General features: G+C 40.7%; 1 protein-coding gene across 5 annotated transcripts in view; it reads right to left on the reverse strand.

Annotated features, from left to right (window-relative positions):
* Positions 1 to 14,368, reverse strand: part of FBXL6 (F-box and leucine rich repeat protein 6) — a 1,251,928-nt gene that overhangs the window by 61,741 nt on the left and 1,175,819 nt on the right. For all 5 annotated transcript variants that reach the window (XM_044069116.1, XM_044069120.1, XM_044069115.1 and 2 more), the window contains one exon: positions 10,808 to 11,048. In XM_044069116.1, coding sequence (XP_043925051.1) covers positions 10,808 to 11,048 — 241 coding nt within the window. The remainder of the gene's footprint in view (positions 1 to 10,807; positions 11,049 to 14,368) is intronic.

Genomic DNA, 14,368 nt, shown 5'->3' on the forward strand with positions numbered 1-14,368 from the left:
TATATAAAGCAAAGAAATGCGGAAATCAAGAAAGAGCACAAATGGAAATATTTACTGATGACTTAAATATGCAAAGGTTATAGATAGATGAGGCTCAACAATTAATAGTCAAGATAGGAGGAGATGAGATAAATGGTGATGTATAATCAATCTGCATGAAAGTCTTCAGGCGCAGACAGTATTCCTGTGAAAGTCTGGAAGATAGGAGGGAAAGTGATAAAGATCTGGAGGGTTTAGTTTAACAGTATTTTAAAAGGAGGGGAAGCACCAACATCTTGGAAGAAAGCTGTGGTGGTTGTAATACTGAAAGATGTTAAAGACCCATCAGACCCAGGTTCATAAAGACCCATTTCAATTTTAAACCAGGATTATAAAGTGTTTATGTCTATACTGGCTAAAAGAATGGCAAACGTGCCAAAATTGACAGAGACAGATCAATGTGGTTTTATGGTGGGGAGGCAAACATTTGACAACATTAGTAGAACGATCAGAGAAAGCAGAATATAACACTGTTGTTGATGGGTCTTGATGCAAAGAAAGCATTCGACAGAGTAAGCTAGGATTTTACGAGTATGACAATTTAAGCATTTGCATTTCCTGATACACTAATGAGGTTAATTAGGAGGACATATGAGGTATTGGAGGCAAGAATTAAAGTGGGAGGGTTCCTCTCTGTTAAGCTGTGTCTAAACAGAGGAACCAGACAGGAGTGTCCTCTTTCCCCTTTATTTGCTTTATATTTAGAGCCATTGACAAAGAAAATAAGAGACTGAGAAATTCAAGGATATAACTGGTATGGTGGTTAATAAAAGTTGGCTTTTTTGCAGATGATATTTTGTACCTAATACATCCAGAAAATGACATCTCACTGGTGTGGAACATTTTCAGACAGTTTCAAGTCTTTTGGGGATATAAAATTAATGATGATAAAACAAAGGCTATAGACGTAAATTATGTATCCACACAAGAATTGGTTCAGCAATACCCATATTTATGGGGACATGGTAAGATGAAGTATTTAGGAGTATGGATTTAAAGGCTTCTGTTATGGCAGCTGAAGATATGTGGGAAGAGACTAAACAAAAAATAATACAAAAACTGAGAAACTGGAAGCCTTTGTTTATGGCTGTAGATAATGAGATACAAGCAATGAAAGGTAGTAGAATGGGATGATGCCAAGAAGATATTTGGATTGCAGACTAGAGACTGCCTTCCCTACCTGGGATTGATATCAGAGTATAGGCAAAGAAAAAGGGATAGGGAAATCCTAAGTAAAAGACCTACTCTGGTGTAGTATTTTTTGATGAATATAAAACAGAAGCTGTTGTTCATAGGTTCATACTAGGCTATCTGCCCTAGGGCATTTATAAGCCTAGCCAGAGTGTGTTTGGCTTTCGCCACCCATTTTAAATTAATTTTGCTACGCCCTTTTTCGAGGTTAGTATACTGTGCCTCTGTCTAACAGTGACACAGAAGTGATACCCGGGGTAAACCTACGATCACCCATCCACTCATCAAGATTCCTCTTGAAGAGAGTCAATGAGGGACTCTGCCTGACCTGGGCTGGGATTTTATTCCAGAGTGAAGGGAGCATCTGGGTTATGAATCTGTCCCTCTAGCATGTCCTTTTTATTTCAGTGCTGAGGTTCAAGTCTCTCGAGCGCGTAGCTCGATGGGATTTGGATTTTCTGAGGTGCAGCATGTCCATTAATTCCGGGTTGGACATGGCTTTACACGTCAGGCACAGATCTCCTCTGAGCAGGCGGTATGCCACTGAGTAGAGCTGGAGTTTCTTTAACCGGGCAGCATATGGCATCTGTTTGAGCCCTTTGATCCTCTCGGTGAGGTACTTTTGGGGTCTTTCCAGTTGCTGCAGGTGTCTGGTAAGGTACATCCCAAAAGGGGCATTGTACTCAATTATGGGCCTGATGAGGGATGAGTAAAGAGGCACGATGACCTCCCCTGATCTAGATGTGAATCCCTTCATGATTAGGTGGGCTATATAAAATGTTCCTCTGACCACTTTGGCCACGTGGTTGTCAAATGAGAGATTGCTATCAACTTGGGTCCCCAGGTCCCTAATTACTTCTTCTGTACTTAATGGATTACCACCTATGTGGTAATTTGTGGGCACTTTGTTTTGCCAAAGGGATGACTATACACTTTTGGCGTTTAGCTTGAGGCCATGGCTCTGGCACCAGTTGTCTGTTTCTATGAGGCCCTTTTGGAGGATGCTTGTGTCAGCTGGAGAGTCGATTATGGTGCCCAGTTTGCAGTCATCTGCGAACTTGGTCAGCCACAGTCCTTCCATGTTGGCCTGTACCTCCAAGAAATATATACCGAACAAGAGAGGTCCCAGGACTGAGCCTTGTGGGACGCCACTTGTAACTGGTTTGGAGTCTGACATGGCTCCAGCAATTCTAACCATGTGGGTTCTGTCCTTGAGCCAGTTTGCAACCCATCTAGTGACATAGGGGTTTATATTTAAGCTGGTGAGCTTATCTATAATGCCAGAGTGGGGTATTGTATCGAAGGCTTTTCGAAGGTCCAGGTAGGCTGTGTGGACCACCTTCCCCTCGTCAATGGCCTTGGTGACTGTTTCAAAGAAATCGACCAGGTTTAAGAGGCAGGATTTGCCCTTAACAAAGCCGAACTGGGTAGGATCCAGTTGTCTGTAGGTCCCCAATATCTTTATTTATGAGGTCCATGATGATCCTTTCCATAGCTTTGCAGACCAAGCTAGTCAGGCTTATGGGGCGATAGTTTCCAGGATCCGTTGAGGCACCACCTTTGTGGAGAGGGACCACTGTTGCTGTACGCCACTCTTTGGGTACATATCCTGTAGTAAGGCTGAGATTGAACAGTAGTTTTATGTTTGGGTTTAGCACTTCTTGGAGTTCATGTAGGTCGCAGACCTGGACACCGTCTGGTCCCATTGATGCTGTGTTTTTTGCTTTGGAGAGGGCGGCTCTTACCTGAGCATCTGAGATGTCAGGGGGGCAGCACTCTGCTGGGATAGATATTTGCCCTTTTGGTGGGGAGTTTGCGCTGAACCGGTCAGCTAGGATGTTGGCAATGTCTGTGGGTTCAGTGTATTTTTTGTCATTTTGGACTAATTCTGAGCATATCTGGGAATTCCCAACCAGGTTCCTAACATAACTAAAGAAAGCCTTGTGATTATCCTTAGTGTCCTGTGCAATTTTTCTCTCAAAGCTGGCCTTAGACGATTTTATGAGTGCCTGTAGTTTTTTTGCTAATACTGATCAGAGATGCCTTCCCTTTTTGGGATTTTGCTCTATCATGTAGCAGCTTCCTCCTTCTATTGTACAGTTTGTTTATGGCTGGGGTCCACCAGACAGGACGTCTGCCTTTGGAGGATTGGGTCTTGGTTTTATTTGGGATTGCATGATCCATGCATTCCTGAAGGTGTTCATAGAATGCGTTTATAAAGGATTCTGCGGTCTGGGCCGTATTTTCCACAGGCCCGGGGGCTTTGAAGGATTCCGCCTCGGTTTTGAGGAGTGTGAAATTTGCTTTAGAGAAGTTTTTCACTGTGGTTTCCTGAGCAGGAGGTAGGGTCGGGATGTGAATATCCAGTGAGATTAGTTTATGGTCTGATCTTACCAGTGAGGGATACACTTCTGGTCTGGAGCATAGAGTCCCCCATGTTGGTGATGATCAGGTCCAGTATGTTTTCCCCTCTTGTGGGAGTGGTAACAAGTTGTTCCATAGCATCTGAGTTTATAAATTCTAGGAACCTTTGGGCTAGGGTGTTGGAGCTAGAGTAATGCTCCCAGTCTATGTTTGGGTAGTTGAAGTCGCCCAATATAATGGTGTTTGGAGAGACCTTCATATTTTCCAGTGTTCTCAGGAAGGCCAAGTGGGGTTCCTGGGTTTGGGAGGGTGGTCTGTAGCAGGCTATAAACTGGAAGGCAGTTTTACCCACTGTTAGTTGTACATGGATAGTCTCTGATGCTTCGTGCTGTGCCACCAACCTGGAGGTGTGGGTATCTTTGACGAATATTGATACTCCCCCTTCTTTTGTGGTTCGGTCCAAGTTTTGGGGCCGAAAAGCATGGTATGAGGTATAACCTGGTAGTGCTGGGGTGCTCTCGGAAGCCTTGAACCAGGTTTCTGTTACTGCACAGATATCTATGTTCTCCATGCTAAGAAGAGTTTCGAGTGCGTGCATCTTGAGGTTTAGACTTCTGGCGTTGAGTAGCATTACTCTTAGTTTCTTATCATTTGTGATACCTATGGAGGTGGGTTTGTCTTTTGAGCCTTGCCTAAAAAAGGCACTATAGGGGTAGCAAGAGCCTTTGCCAATATCAGAAAGCCCAGGGGTGACAGGTGCAAGCCGCCCCTAGCGAAGTATCGTGGCTTGTCGAGCATGTCATCCCAGGCTGACAGGCATTGGATCACCTTTGAATGACACCAATACTTAAGCCAATTGTTGAAATTGATCATCTTGTCTTCATATTGTGGCATCATTCTTGGTGAGGGTAAGATGCTACTCAAGGTCAGGGTCATACCAGCCTGGGCTACATGCTCAGAGAGCTCCTCTATGTCTCTTTTCATGTAGTCCAGGGAGGTACGTCTCAGGTCATTCACACCAGCATGGACAATGACTGAGTCATATTTGTACTTGCCTTGGAGTGACCTGAGTGCTTGTGTTATGTGGCGGATCCTAGCGCCCGACAGGCAGCTCACCGTGATCTTCTCCTTGTTCAGCCTGGTGAGCGGGACGTCAGTGTGCCTGACGATAGAGTCACCTATTACAAGTGTATCAGGTGTGTTGTTTAGCCTTAAGGGCTGTGACTGTCCGGCACACTGGCTTTGTGAGCTATGTGTTGCACGTGTTTTGTTTTGGGGTAGCGGTTGCTTGGGTGTCTGCTTTGGAGGTCTCTGCTGCTTAGGCAGATTTTTATTTAGAGCCTCTGAGTATGTTTTTGTGTGTTTATGTGCTTGGTCTACTGTCGTGGTAGGTCTATGTGAGACTGGAATTGTAGTGAGTGTGGTTTCCTTCTCCTCCTGACTGGTTACGCCAGTACTGAATTGAGAGAGCTTAGCCTCCAGTTTGGCTATATGGTTGCACCTCTCACAAGTGTTGGAATTTGTTGGGAGGAGGATAGGATTGTCTGTGTACATGAGGCAGTTGTAACATTGCCTCAAGATTCCCAGATTCACCAGCTGGACCAGAGAGGAGATGACAACTGACCTTTGAACATGCTTGAATAGTATTGGGAATTCCTTTATAACTGAAAAAAAGGGCCAATGGGGAAAAAGGTACTCAAGGGGAGTTTGTGAGGATGTAGTGCTTTTAATTTTTTAGTGCTGACTTATATAATTGCTTTAGTGAGCAAGTGCCAGGTAACTTAAAATGCAATGTGTTACAGGTACCTTAAATGCAAAAATGACAAACAGTAACTTTCTTTCAAGTGAAACAAGGAAATAAGTACAGTAAGCAATGCAGATATCACTAGGGATCCACAGAAGCACTGAAAAGCCGCATTTTAGGTGGAATTAGCGTTTCAGGGAAATAACAAGCAAACAAACAAGCATATGAACAAAGTTAGATTCAGCAGGCCTGGATCTAGCCTATGTTACAGCAAACAAGGTGTACCAATTTCAGTAAGAAACAGTTCAAATATGCAGGCACTATAAGCCTTTAACCAGAAATTCCCAGCTCAGAAGGGCAGAGTCCAGCCTCTCCTCCCACAAGAGTGCAGACCACGAACCTTCTTAATGTAAAATAACTGGCCTGAAGCCCAAGTGCTTAAACCAGAACTAATACACTTTTAGAATAACAGACACTGAGCCCTCAATCAGCAGTTCCCAACTTAGAAGGATGTAAGCTACCTGTCCTGCCACCACAGTGCAGGCCACAAACCTTCCTAATGTAAAACAACTGGTCTGAAGCCCAATTGCTTAATCCAAAAGACTTAGAATGATAGCTACACTTTAATCGAGTTACTACCAAGCAGTAATAAATACAATTGAATACTTTAAAGAATGCCTGGATTAGTGCTCAAGTTATACAAACAAAGCTAGATTCAGCAGGCCTGGATCTAGTCTATGCTACAGCAAACAAGGTGTACCGATTTCAGTAAGCAGCAGTTCAAATATGCAGGCACTATAAGCCTTTAACCAGAAATTCCCAGCTCAGAAGGGCAGAGTCCAGCCTCTCCTCCCACAAGAGTGCAGACCACAAACCCTCTTAATGTAAAATAACTGGCCAGAAGCCCAAGTGCTTAAACCAGAATTAATACACTTTTAGAATAACAGACACTGAGCCCTCAATCAGCAGTTCCCAACTTAGAAGGATGTAAGCTACCTGTTCTGCCACTACAGTGCAGACTACAAACCTTCCTAATGTAAAACAACTGGTCTGAAGCCCAAGTGCTTAAACTAAAAGGCTTAGAATTAGTTACACCAAGCAGTAATAAATACAACTGAGTACTTTTAAGATGACGCAAAAGCAAAATATAGTAGGAAGAAACACAAATATAGTAAAAGCAGATACATTTTTTTTTCCACAATTGAACTTCGTAGGTAACAGAAGGTTGAAACCTGAGACAGCTTTTAAGAAAGAAATCTCAAAAGAACCAATGAGGTGCTTAGTCTAAGCTGTAGTCCCGGTGACCTCAGTCAGCCAATGACCTCAAACAATTCTCGCTCACTGAAATGCCTGATGGCTTTGGCTAAACCAAGATGTCCCTGAATATGTGCTCAGACACACAGCCTCCACAAACACTAGGCCCAAATACAAGCCTGAATATGGAAATGCTACAAATATCCCCACTACTTAGAACAAACTGCAGAAATGTTTCTCACAGCTGAAAAGCAGCAGTGAGCCTTTAAATGAAAGTTTAAGCATTTGCATTTCCTGATACACTAATGAGGTTAATTAGGAGGACATATGAGGTATTGGAGGCAAGAATTAAAGTGGGAGGGTTCCACTCTGTTAAGCTGTTTCTAAACAGAGGAACCAGACAGGAGTGTCCTCTTTCCCCTTTATTTGCTTTATATTTAGAGTCAGAAATTCCCTCAGGCTTCATGCCCACTGAGTGGCGCACAGCTACAGTTATCCCACTCCACAAGTGGGGATCCACCTTGAATCCCAGGAACTACCGCCCCATCAGTCTGACGAGCCTGATCTGCAAGGCCATTGAACGTATTATCATGGAACTTATAAACAAAGACATTGGCAACCTTAAAACACTGGACCCCACCCAAACTGGGTTTGTGAAGGGCCAATCCTGTCTCCTGAACCTGACTGACTTCTTCGAATCAGTCTCCAGAGCCATGGACGAGGGTAAGGCAGTCCACACAGCCTATCTGGACCTCGCCAAGGCCTTTGACACCATCCCCCACTCTGGAATCATAGATAAACTTACTAAGCTGGGCATTAATCCCTACGTCACTTGATGGGTTGCCAACTGGCTTACTGACAAAACCCCCACTGTAAAAATAGCTGACTCCAAATCCAGCTCCAGACAAGTGCAGCACCTCAGGTTTCAGTCCTGGGACCACTCTTGTTTGGCATCTACTTCTCTGAAGTACAGGGCAACACTAAGGGACTCTAGCTAACAAAGTTTGCAGTTGACTGCAAACTGGGAACCATTACTGAATCCCCAAATGATGTCGATACTCTACAAAAGGGCCTTACAGAAACAGATGCTTGGTGCCAGAGCCATGGGCTCAAGCTCAATGCCAAGAAATGTATAGTTGTCCCCTTTGGGAAAAAAACATGTACCCGTGAATTACCACATAGGTGGCAGTACACTAAACACCAAAAGTGTGATAAGAGACTTAGAGACACAGGTGGACAGTGGTCTCACCTTCAATAACCACATCGCCACAACAGTCAGGAAATCCTTCTATGTGGCACACCTCATCACTAAGGGTTTTTCATCCAAAAAAAAAAAAAAAGTCATTGTCCCACTGTACTCATCCCTCATTAGACCCATTATAGAATACAACTCCCCATTTGGTATGTACCTCTCAAGACATCAGCAACAACTGGAAAGGCCACAGAAATACCTCACTAAAAGAATCACAGGCCTAAAGCAGATGCCCTATGCTGACTGCTTTAAAAAACTCCAGCTATACTCTGTTGCATATCGTCTACTCCGAGGCGATCTCTGCTTAACATACAACGCCATATCAAACCCAGAGCTGTTGGACATGCTACACTTAAAGAAATCCCAATCCCTCAGAGCTACACGCTCCAGGGATCTAAACCTTGTCATCACAATAAACAAAACATGCTGGAGGGATAGGTTACTGACCCAGAGACTCCCCAGACTCTGGAATAGACTGTCCATACATGTCAAGCAGAGCACCTCTTTGGCCCTCTTCAAAAGGAACCTTGATGACTGGATGGGAGAAAGGAAATTCACCCCAGGGATCACGTCAGTCGCCCTGCTAGACAGGGGTCCAGGGAAGTAAATAGTGTGGGAAGAAACAGCCAGGGAATAGTTATGGCTAGGCTTGTATAGGCCCTGGGGCCGATAGCCTAGTACCAACCTATGAACCTATGGACAATTAAGGCAAATAAAATATTGCACAATAACTATGAGAAACAGAGGTGGTTAGAAAATATTGGGAAGAGATCTAGAAAAGCAATTTGCAAGAGAACAATGGGAATCAAATGTATGGCTCCATACTATGCAACAAATTCTTGAAGGATTAGGATTTTTGCTTGGAAGTGTTTGCATAGGTATTTTCATACCCAAAGCAGACTCTGAAGAATTTTTCTTCAGGTAGATGGCAAACGGAGGTGTGATCAGGTAGAAGGAGGTAAATGGGAACACATGTTTTGGAAGTGTAATGAGTTGCCAGATTTTAAAAAATCCCCACACAGTACTGTGTCAAAAACATTGGTTGAGCAAATGGGTGTAAGAAAGGAAAGTATTCTTTCGAGCTGAGACACAGTATCTGAAATGTCTAGACACAAGCCTTGTTAAGTTTAATTCTGGTGGCTGCCCAAAAAACAATTACTAGAAAATGGAAATCAAAGTTTAAGCCAACTGTATTTGAAGTACTGAATATTGTAACAGAGTTGGGACTTTAGAAAAAGGAATGGAATAAATTAAATAGAAATAAATGAAAATTGTGGGAACAAACATGTAGAATAATGCGCTGGAGGAGGAGTGAGACAGAAATTGGAAAGGAAGGAACTGCATAAAAATTCTTAAAATGAATTACTACGCTGATCATTGGGAAAAGTCGAGGGGAGTGAATACAAAAAAACAATAAGGAAATGTTTGAATCATTTTGAAGCTAGTGATTTTCTGTGTGTTGATGGTTGGAGACTGCCAGTAAAAAGTAACATGGAATATAAAATGATGAAAGAAAGAATGTGTAATAGCTGTAATATTAAAGAGGTTATCACAGCATTGCTTTTTAAACTATAAAAATGAAGGTTTTTGTAAATTATTCAAAAAATGTTTATGACTTGAAAGTGTAAACACTAATATGGCAAGAGTGGAAGTGAAAAAGTACTTGAAAAATAGGATAAAACCTTGTTTGATGTTATTTGGTATGTATGTATGTATAAAAAATAAGATGTGTAGATTGCTGTATAACAAAATAAAAGATGATGAGAAAATAATATGAGATATAAAAAAGGTTATGGTGGAAGGGATGGAGTGAAAAGTTTGTGGAATATATTTAGGAAAGCAAAATTATATTATATATGTTGTAAAACGTATAAAATATGATAGAAAGTGTAAATATACCGAATATGTAAATAATAAAAGAAAACTGAAAAAGAGTAAATACAATAAAGCAAACTCTACTCTTTTTTTCAATAAGTGCCAAGGGATCTTTTACTTCCATCTAAGCTATCACCAACACAGGCAGACGGGACCTCAGTATAACATCTCATCCAATGGATGGTACACTCAGGAGTGCAGCAACCACCCCCCATGCTGCACTGAAGTGCGAGTACTGGAAAATTCATCCAAGTATCTGCTGTGGGAATAAAAGCCACTGCTTTTTGATCTTCTAGCACCAAAGGTGAATGTGCTTCCTGCTGAGCCAGTAACACTGACTTTGACAATCCCATTTACCCTCTAGTATTCTTTCTTAGTGAATTTCTCCCTCTGTTGAACACTGCATTACTCATAGTACTACATAGGTTCATATGCAAGTATCAGGCTAGCTACCTTCTGTGTCATTTTGAGCCTAGACAACTTCCACCAGTGAGAATCAAGCCCTGCACTCTTAACCGTGAGGGAAACACGTTAACCATTATGCCAATCCTCAACATTTCCCCTCCACCATCACTGCTTTCATTATCAGTTATCCATCATCATATGCTCCTATCTATTTCTTTTCCTCACAATCACTTCAAACCTTAAGTATAGACATGCAGTGGGTCCTGAACACTTGATATCAGTGCTCTAGGATGGCGTTGGGTTGATCAGTTTTCTGAAGACCTAACAGCTACACATTTCTGGATTCTTTCTGAAATTGTGCATCTCTAGCCCTTGTTGCTAAATTGTCACTTCTGATGAAGTGTGTATGTTTTATTTTAGAACTAAATTTCTAGAAAGAAGACCATGTTGCTATGGAAAGTGAAAACTTAATTTACTACTACTGTCAGCACTTATTGTTTTTGAGTACATTGCATTATAAAATGTACTAACTGTAAGTTCTTAGAAATATTTTCTTTTAGGCTACATGTTAAATCTGTATTTTAAAATCATATATGTCTGCATATTTTCCTCCTGGATTGCCACTACAAAAAGGTATTGCCTTGCACAGCCTTCTCATTAGTACAAGTTTATAGCTGATTTACCTGACATCCTCCAAGCAGACTTGGCTTGATGTAAAATTCAGAGACCGCAACACTTTGTTTCCACTGCTCCCAACAAGAATATTAATGGCCTCCTTCAGATCCTTCTCAGTGAAGCCAAGTCCGGTGAAATCCACCTCTCGCAAACAATGATGCCAACGACGAGCAATATCTGTAGAACCTTCCTTAGCTAGCAGCAGGTTGTTACTACTGCAGTACAGTCCAAGGTATAAACATTCTATATCTGAAAGATAAAAGATCATTACAAATGAGGCATAAGGTAATTGAGGGAAGCAGCAATGAGAAAACACAGCAAAGGTTGGCTTAAATTAGACAGATTAGTACTGGAAAATAGACACAACAAAGACATGAGTAACAAAAAAACAATCAAATTGTTTCTGCCTCAATAAAGCATCCAGCATATAGTCTCTAAACTGTGAAAACCAAAATAAAAATGTGTACAGACCATGGTGCTAATTATATAGGATAAAATTATCCTTAAGAACCATATTAACTGACTGCTTTGTGGTCATTCCCCTCCAGGTAACCATTTGACATGATGGGACCCTCTAGAGTGAATTCTGAAACATGGAGACTGAATGAACGAAAAAAAAAAATGGCTTTACATATACTAAGTCCGAGATGGCCATTTTTTGGAATATTCTCTTTTCTCCAAGGTATGGCAATCTCGTAGTTGGTAAATGTAAGTTTGGGGGTGGAAGGCGGCTTGCTCTCTTGCTAAAAAGAAGTTTAAAGAAGAACGATGTTCGAGATTAACACTTTTCCTGAGTTTTTGACTTTTTTCAGCCTGTTGGCACTCGACAATATGAGTGACAACATTTCAATATGGAGCCCTCCTGCATTTTTCTGAAATGACAGTTCTTAACTTAATATTGCTAAACATTACATAGTGAGACAAGATACAGACAAAGAAAACAGGGGGAAAGAGCTGTTTCAACAAGTTAATCACACTTAAAAGCCCCTAATTAAGGAACAATTCAGAAGCAGATTTGGCCTATTAAAATGAATGAATCCTGGGATACAGAAATAGGGAATCCAGCAATAGGGAAGCCTTATCTTGGAAGGTTTCCACATCAGCCTTTCTGATACTTAGACCACTCTAACCCTTATGTTTCCCCCTTGTAGGTCCTTAGCTCATATAGCAGTCTCACTGGTGAAGTGGCATGCTAATGCAGCACCCTACGGGAGTGGTTAATGCTTATTAGCCATGTCCACTCCCCCAGCAATGTTCATTTGCTCAACCAAACATAGCACAAGCAGAAAACTATAATTCAAATTAGAAAGGGATGATGTTGAAACTGGGGGAAAGCTCAAGAAACAAGGACAGACTGACATTTTAGATGGAGACCTTAAAGGAGAATAACAATAATCATACAGAATATTGCATCCATAAAGAAGCACAAACGTTTCTAAGAACTAAGCCAGCATGGGAATGTAGAAAGGAGATTCTGCTGATAGAGAAGACTGCAATTAGGGATATAGACAATAGGAAAGAGGGGTGTGGAATTTATTGGAGAAAACTGGCAAAGGAATCGAAGTACTGAAAGCATATAACTAGAGAGGGAAAGTTAATAGAATGGGAAGAGGCCAAGAACTTATTTGGACTGTAGGTTAGAGACTGCCTTCTCTATCAAGGATTGATATCAGAGTATAGGCAAAAAGAAACAAACAGGGGGGTCCTAAATGAAAGACCAGCACTGGTAGAGTTTTTTTTAGTAGACTCTAGAACAGAAACTGCCATTAAAAAAGGAATAATTAGTAGAGTACATACAATATTGCATGATAAATATAAGAATCAATCGGAGGAGGTCAGAAAGGATTGGGAAGAGAGATTTGATAAGCAATTCACAAAGAAACAATGGGAGGATATAAGTGTGTATTCCAAATATGCAACAAAATCTAGAAGATTTAGGATTTTTTCTTGTAAATGTTTACATACATGTTTTTATACCCAAAGTAGCCTCCAGAGAAGTTTTCCTCAGGTAGTCAGCAAATGTTGGAGATGTGACAGGGAAAAAAAAGGGGTACTTGGGAACATATTTTCTGGAAGTGGAGTGGGTTGGCGGACTTTAAGGATTCCCTGTGGGATGCACTCTTGGAGATGCTGGGTGGGCCGATTGGTGTGATAAGGAAGATGATTTTTCTGAGCTATAATACAGAATCGGAATTGCCTAGACATGGTAAAACCTTGTTGTGTCTAATTATGGTGGTTACCCAAAAAAGCAATTACTAGAAAATGGAAATCAAAATCTAAACCAACTGTATTAGAAGCAGTGAATATAGTAACAGATATAAAACAACGGGAACTGAGATCTTTAGAAAAAGGTAGGAGCAAACTACATAGGAAAAAAATGGGAATTGTGGGAACAATACATATAGGGGAGAAATGAGGTTTAAAAGAAGGTAGGACTTAAATGAGCTATGCAAAGTTTGAGTGAAAATGAATGGATAGATTACAAGTGATGTATAATATTTGCAACTGGGAGTGTTTTAGTATGGGTTGTGATTTAAAATGCTTGCAACTAGGATTGTATTGGTGTAGTTTGTTTTCATTCATATAAATGTATGACTGGCATGTCGTACGTGATGGTTTAATAAAGATTTTCTTGTTTAAAAAAGGAGCAGGAATTGAATAACTGATGCAATGTTGCTTAGGTTATATGGTATATAGCGATATATGTGAAGTATAATGTTTGTTAATGTTAATTTCTTAATACAGTTTAATTACTTTTGTATAAATGTAAATAAGCCTATGTCACAAGTAAAATAATAAAAAAAGGAAAGCATCCACGGAAACTCCTCCACACAAAAAGGATTTATTGATACTTTAGCACTTTCGTCCGCACAATGTCTGGAGTTCTTCAGAATGTTACAACAAAACCCATATTCAGCTAATACACATAACAGCCCCGCCCCCAATTAACTACTAAAAAATAATTAAAGCTGCACGATACCAAACTAGAATAATAAACGGTGTACAGATAAAAAAAACAAACTTCACACATGAATAATCAATAAAAACATTCTATTTTAAACTGCTAGCATAGATTTCAGTTTTAAATAACTCGCAATAGAAATAACATCACTGAGCCCTGGTTTACGCCCAGCATTGCATCTAAGCTGCCATTTGAGTTCTAAATACTCTAAAAACAGGTCTCTGTTTTCGCCAATGTAGTGATGGCTTTTTGCGAAGCCAACTTTTTATTTACTTCAGAATTTAAGGACTGTTGGTGCTTTTATAAATGTTTTATTGACATCATTATTTTTTGGCATGATTCTAGGAAGAGAATAGACCAATTCCTTCAATTTATTAATACCTCAACTGGATTTTTGCAATTCACTATGACAGTGGATGTAGAGTCTGTGAATTTCCTTGACGTAACCATTATGAAAAATAGGGAAGCCACGAAATTTTAATCTATTGTTTTAACATTCTGAAGAAGTCCAGACATTGTGCAGATGAAAGCGCTAAAGTATCAATAAATCCTTTTTGTGTGGAGGAGTTTCCATGGATGCTTTCCTGTTTTTATTAGTCTTCAGCTG

Source organism: Protopterus annectens, chromosome 4.part0 (genome assembly GCF_019279795.1).
Source record: "Protopterus annectens isolate FY-2018-M chromosome 4.part0, PAN1.0, whole genome shotgun sequence".
Taxonomy (NCBI): domain Eukaryota; kingdom Metazoa; phylum Chordata; order Ceratodontiformes; family Protopteridae; genus Protopterus; species Protopterus annectens.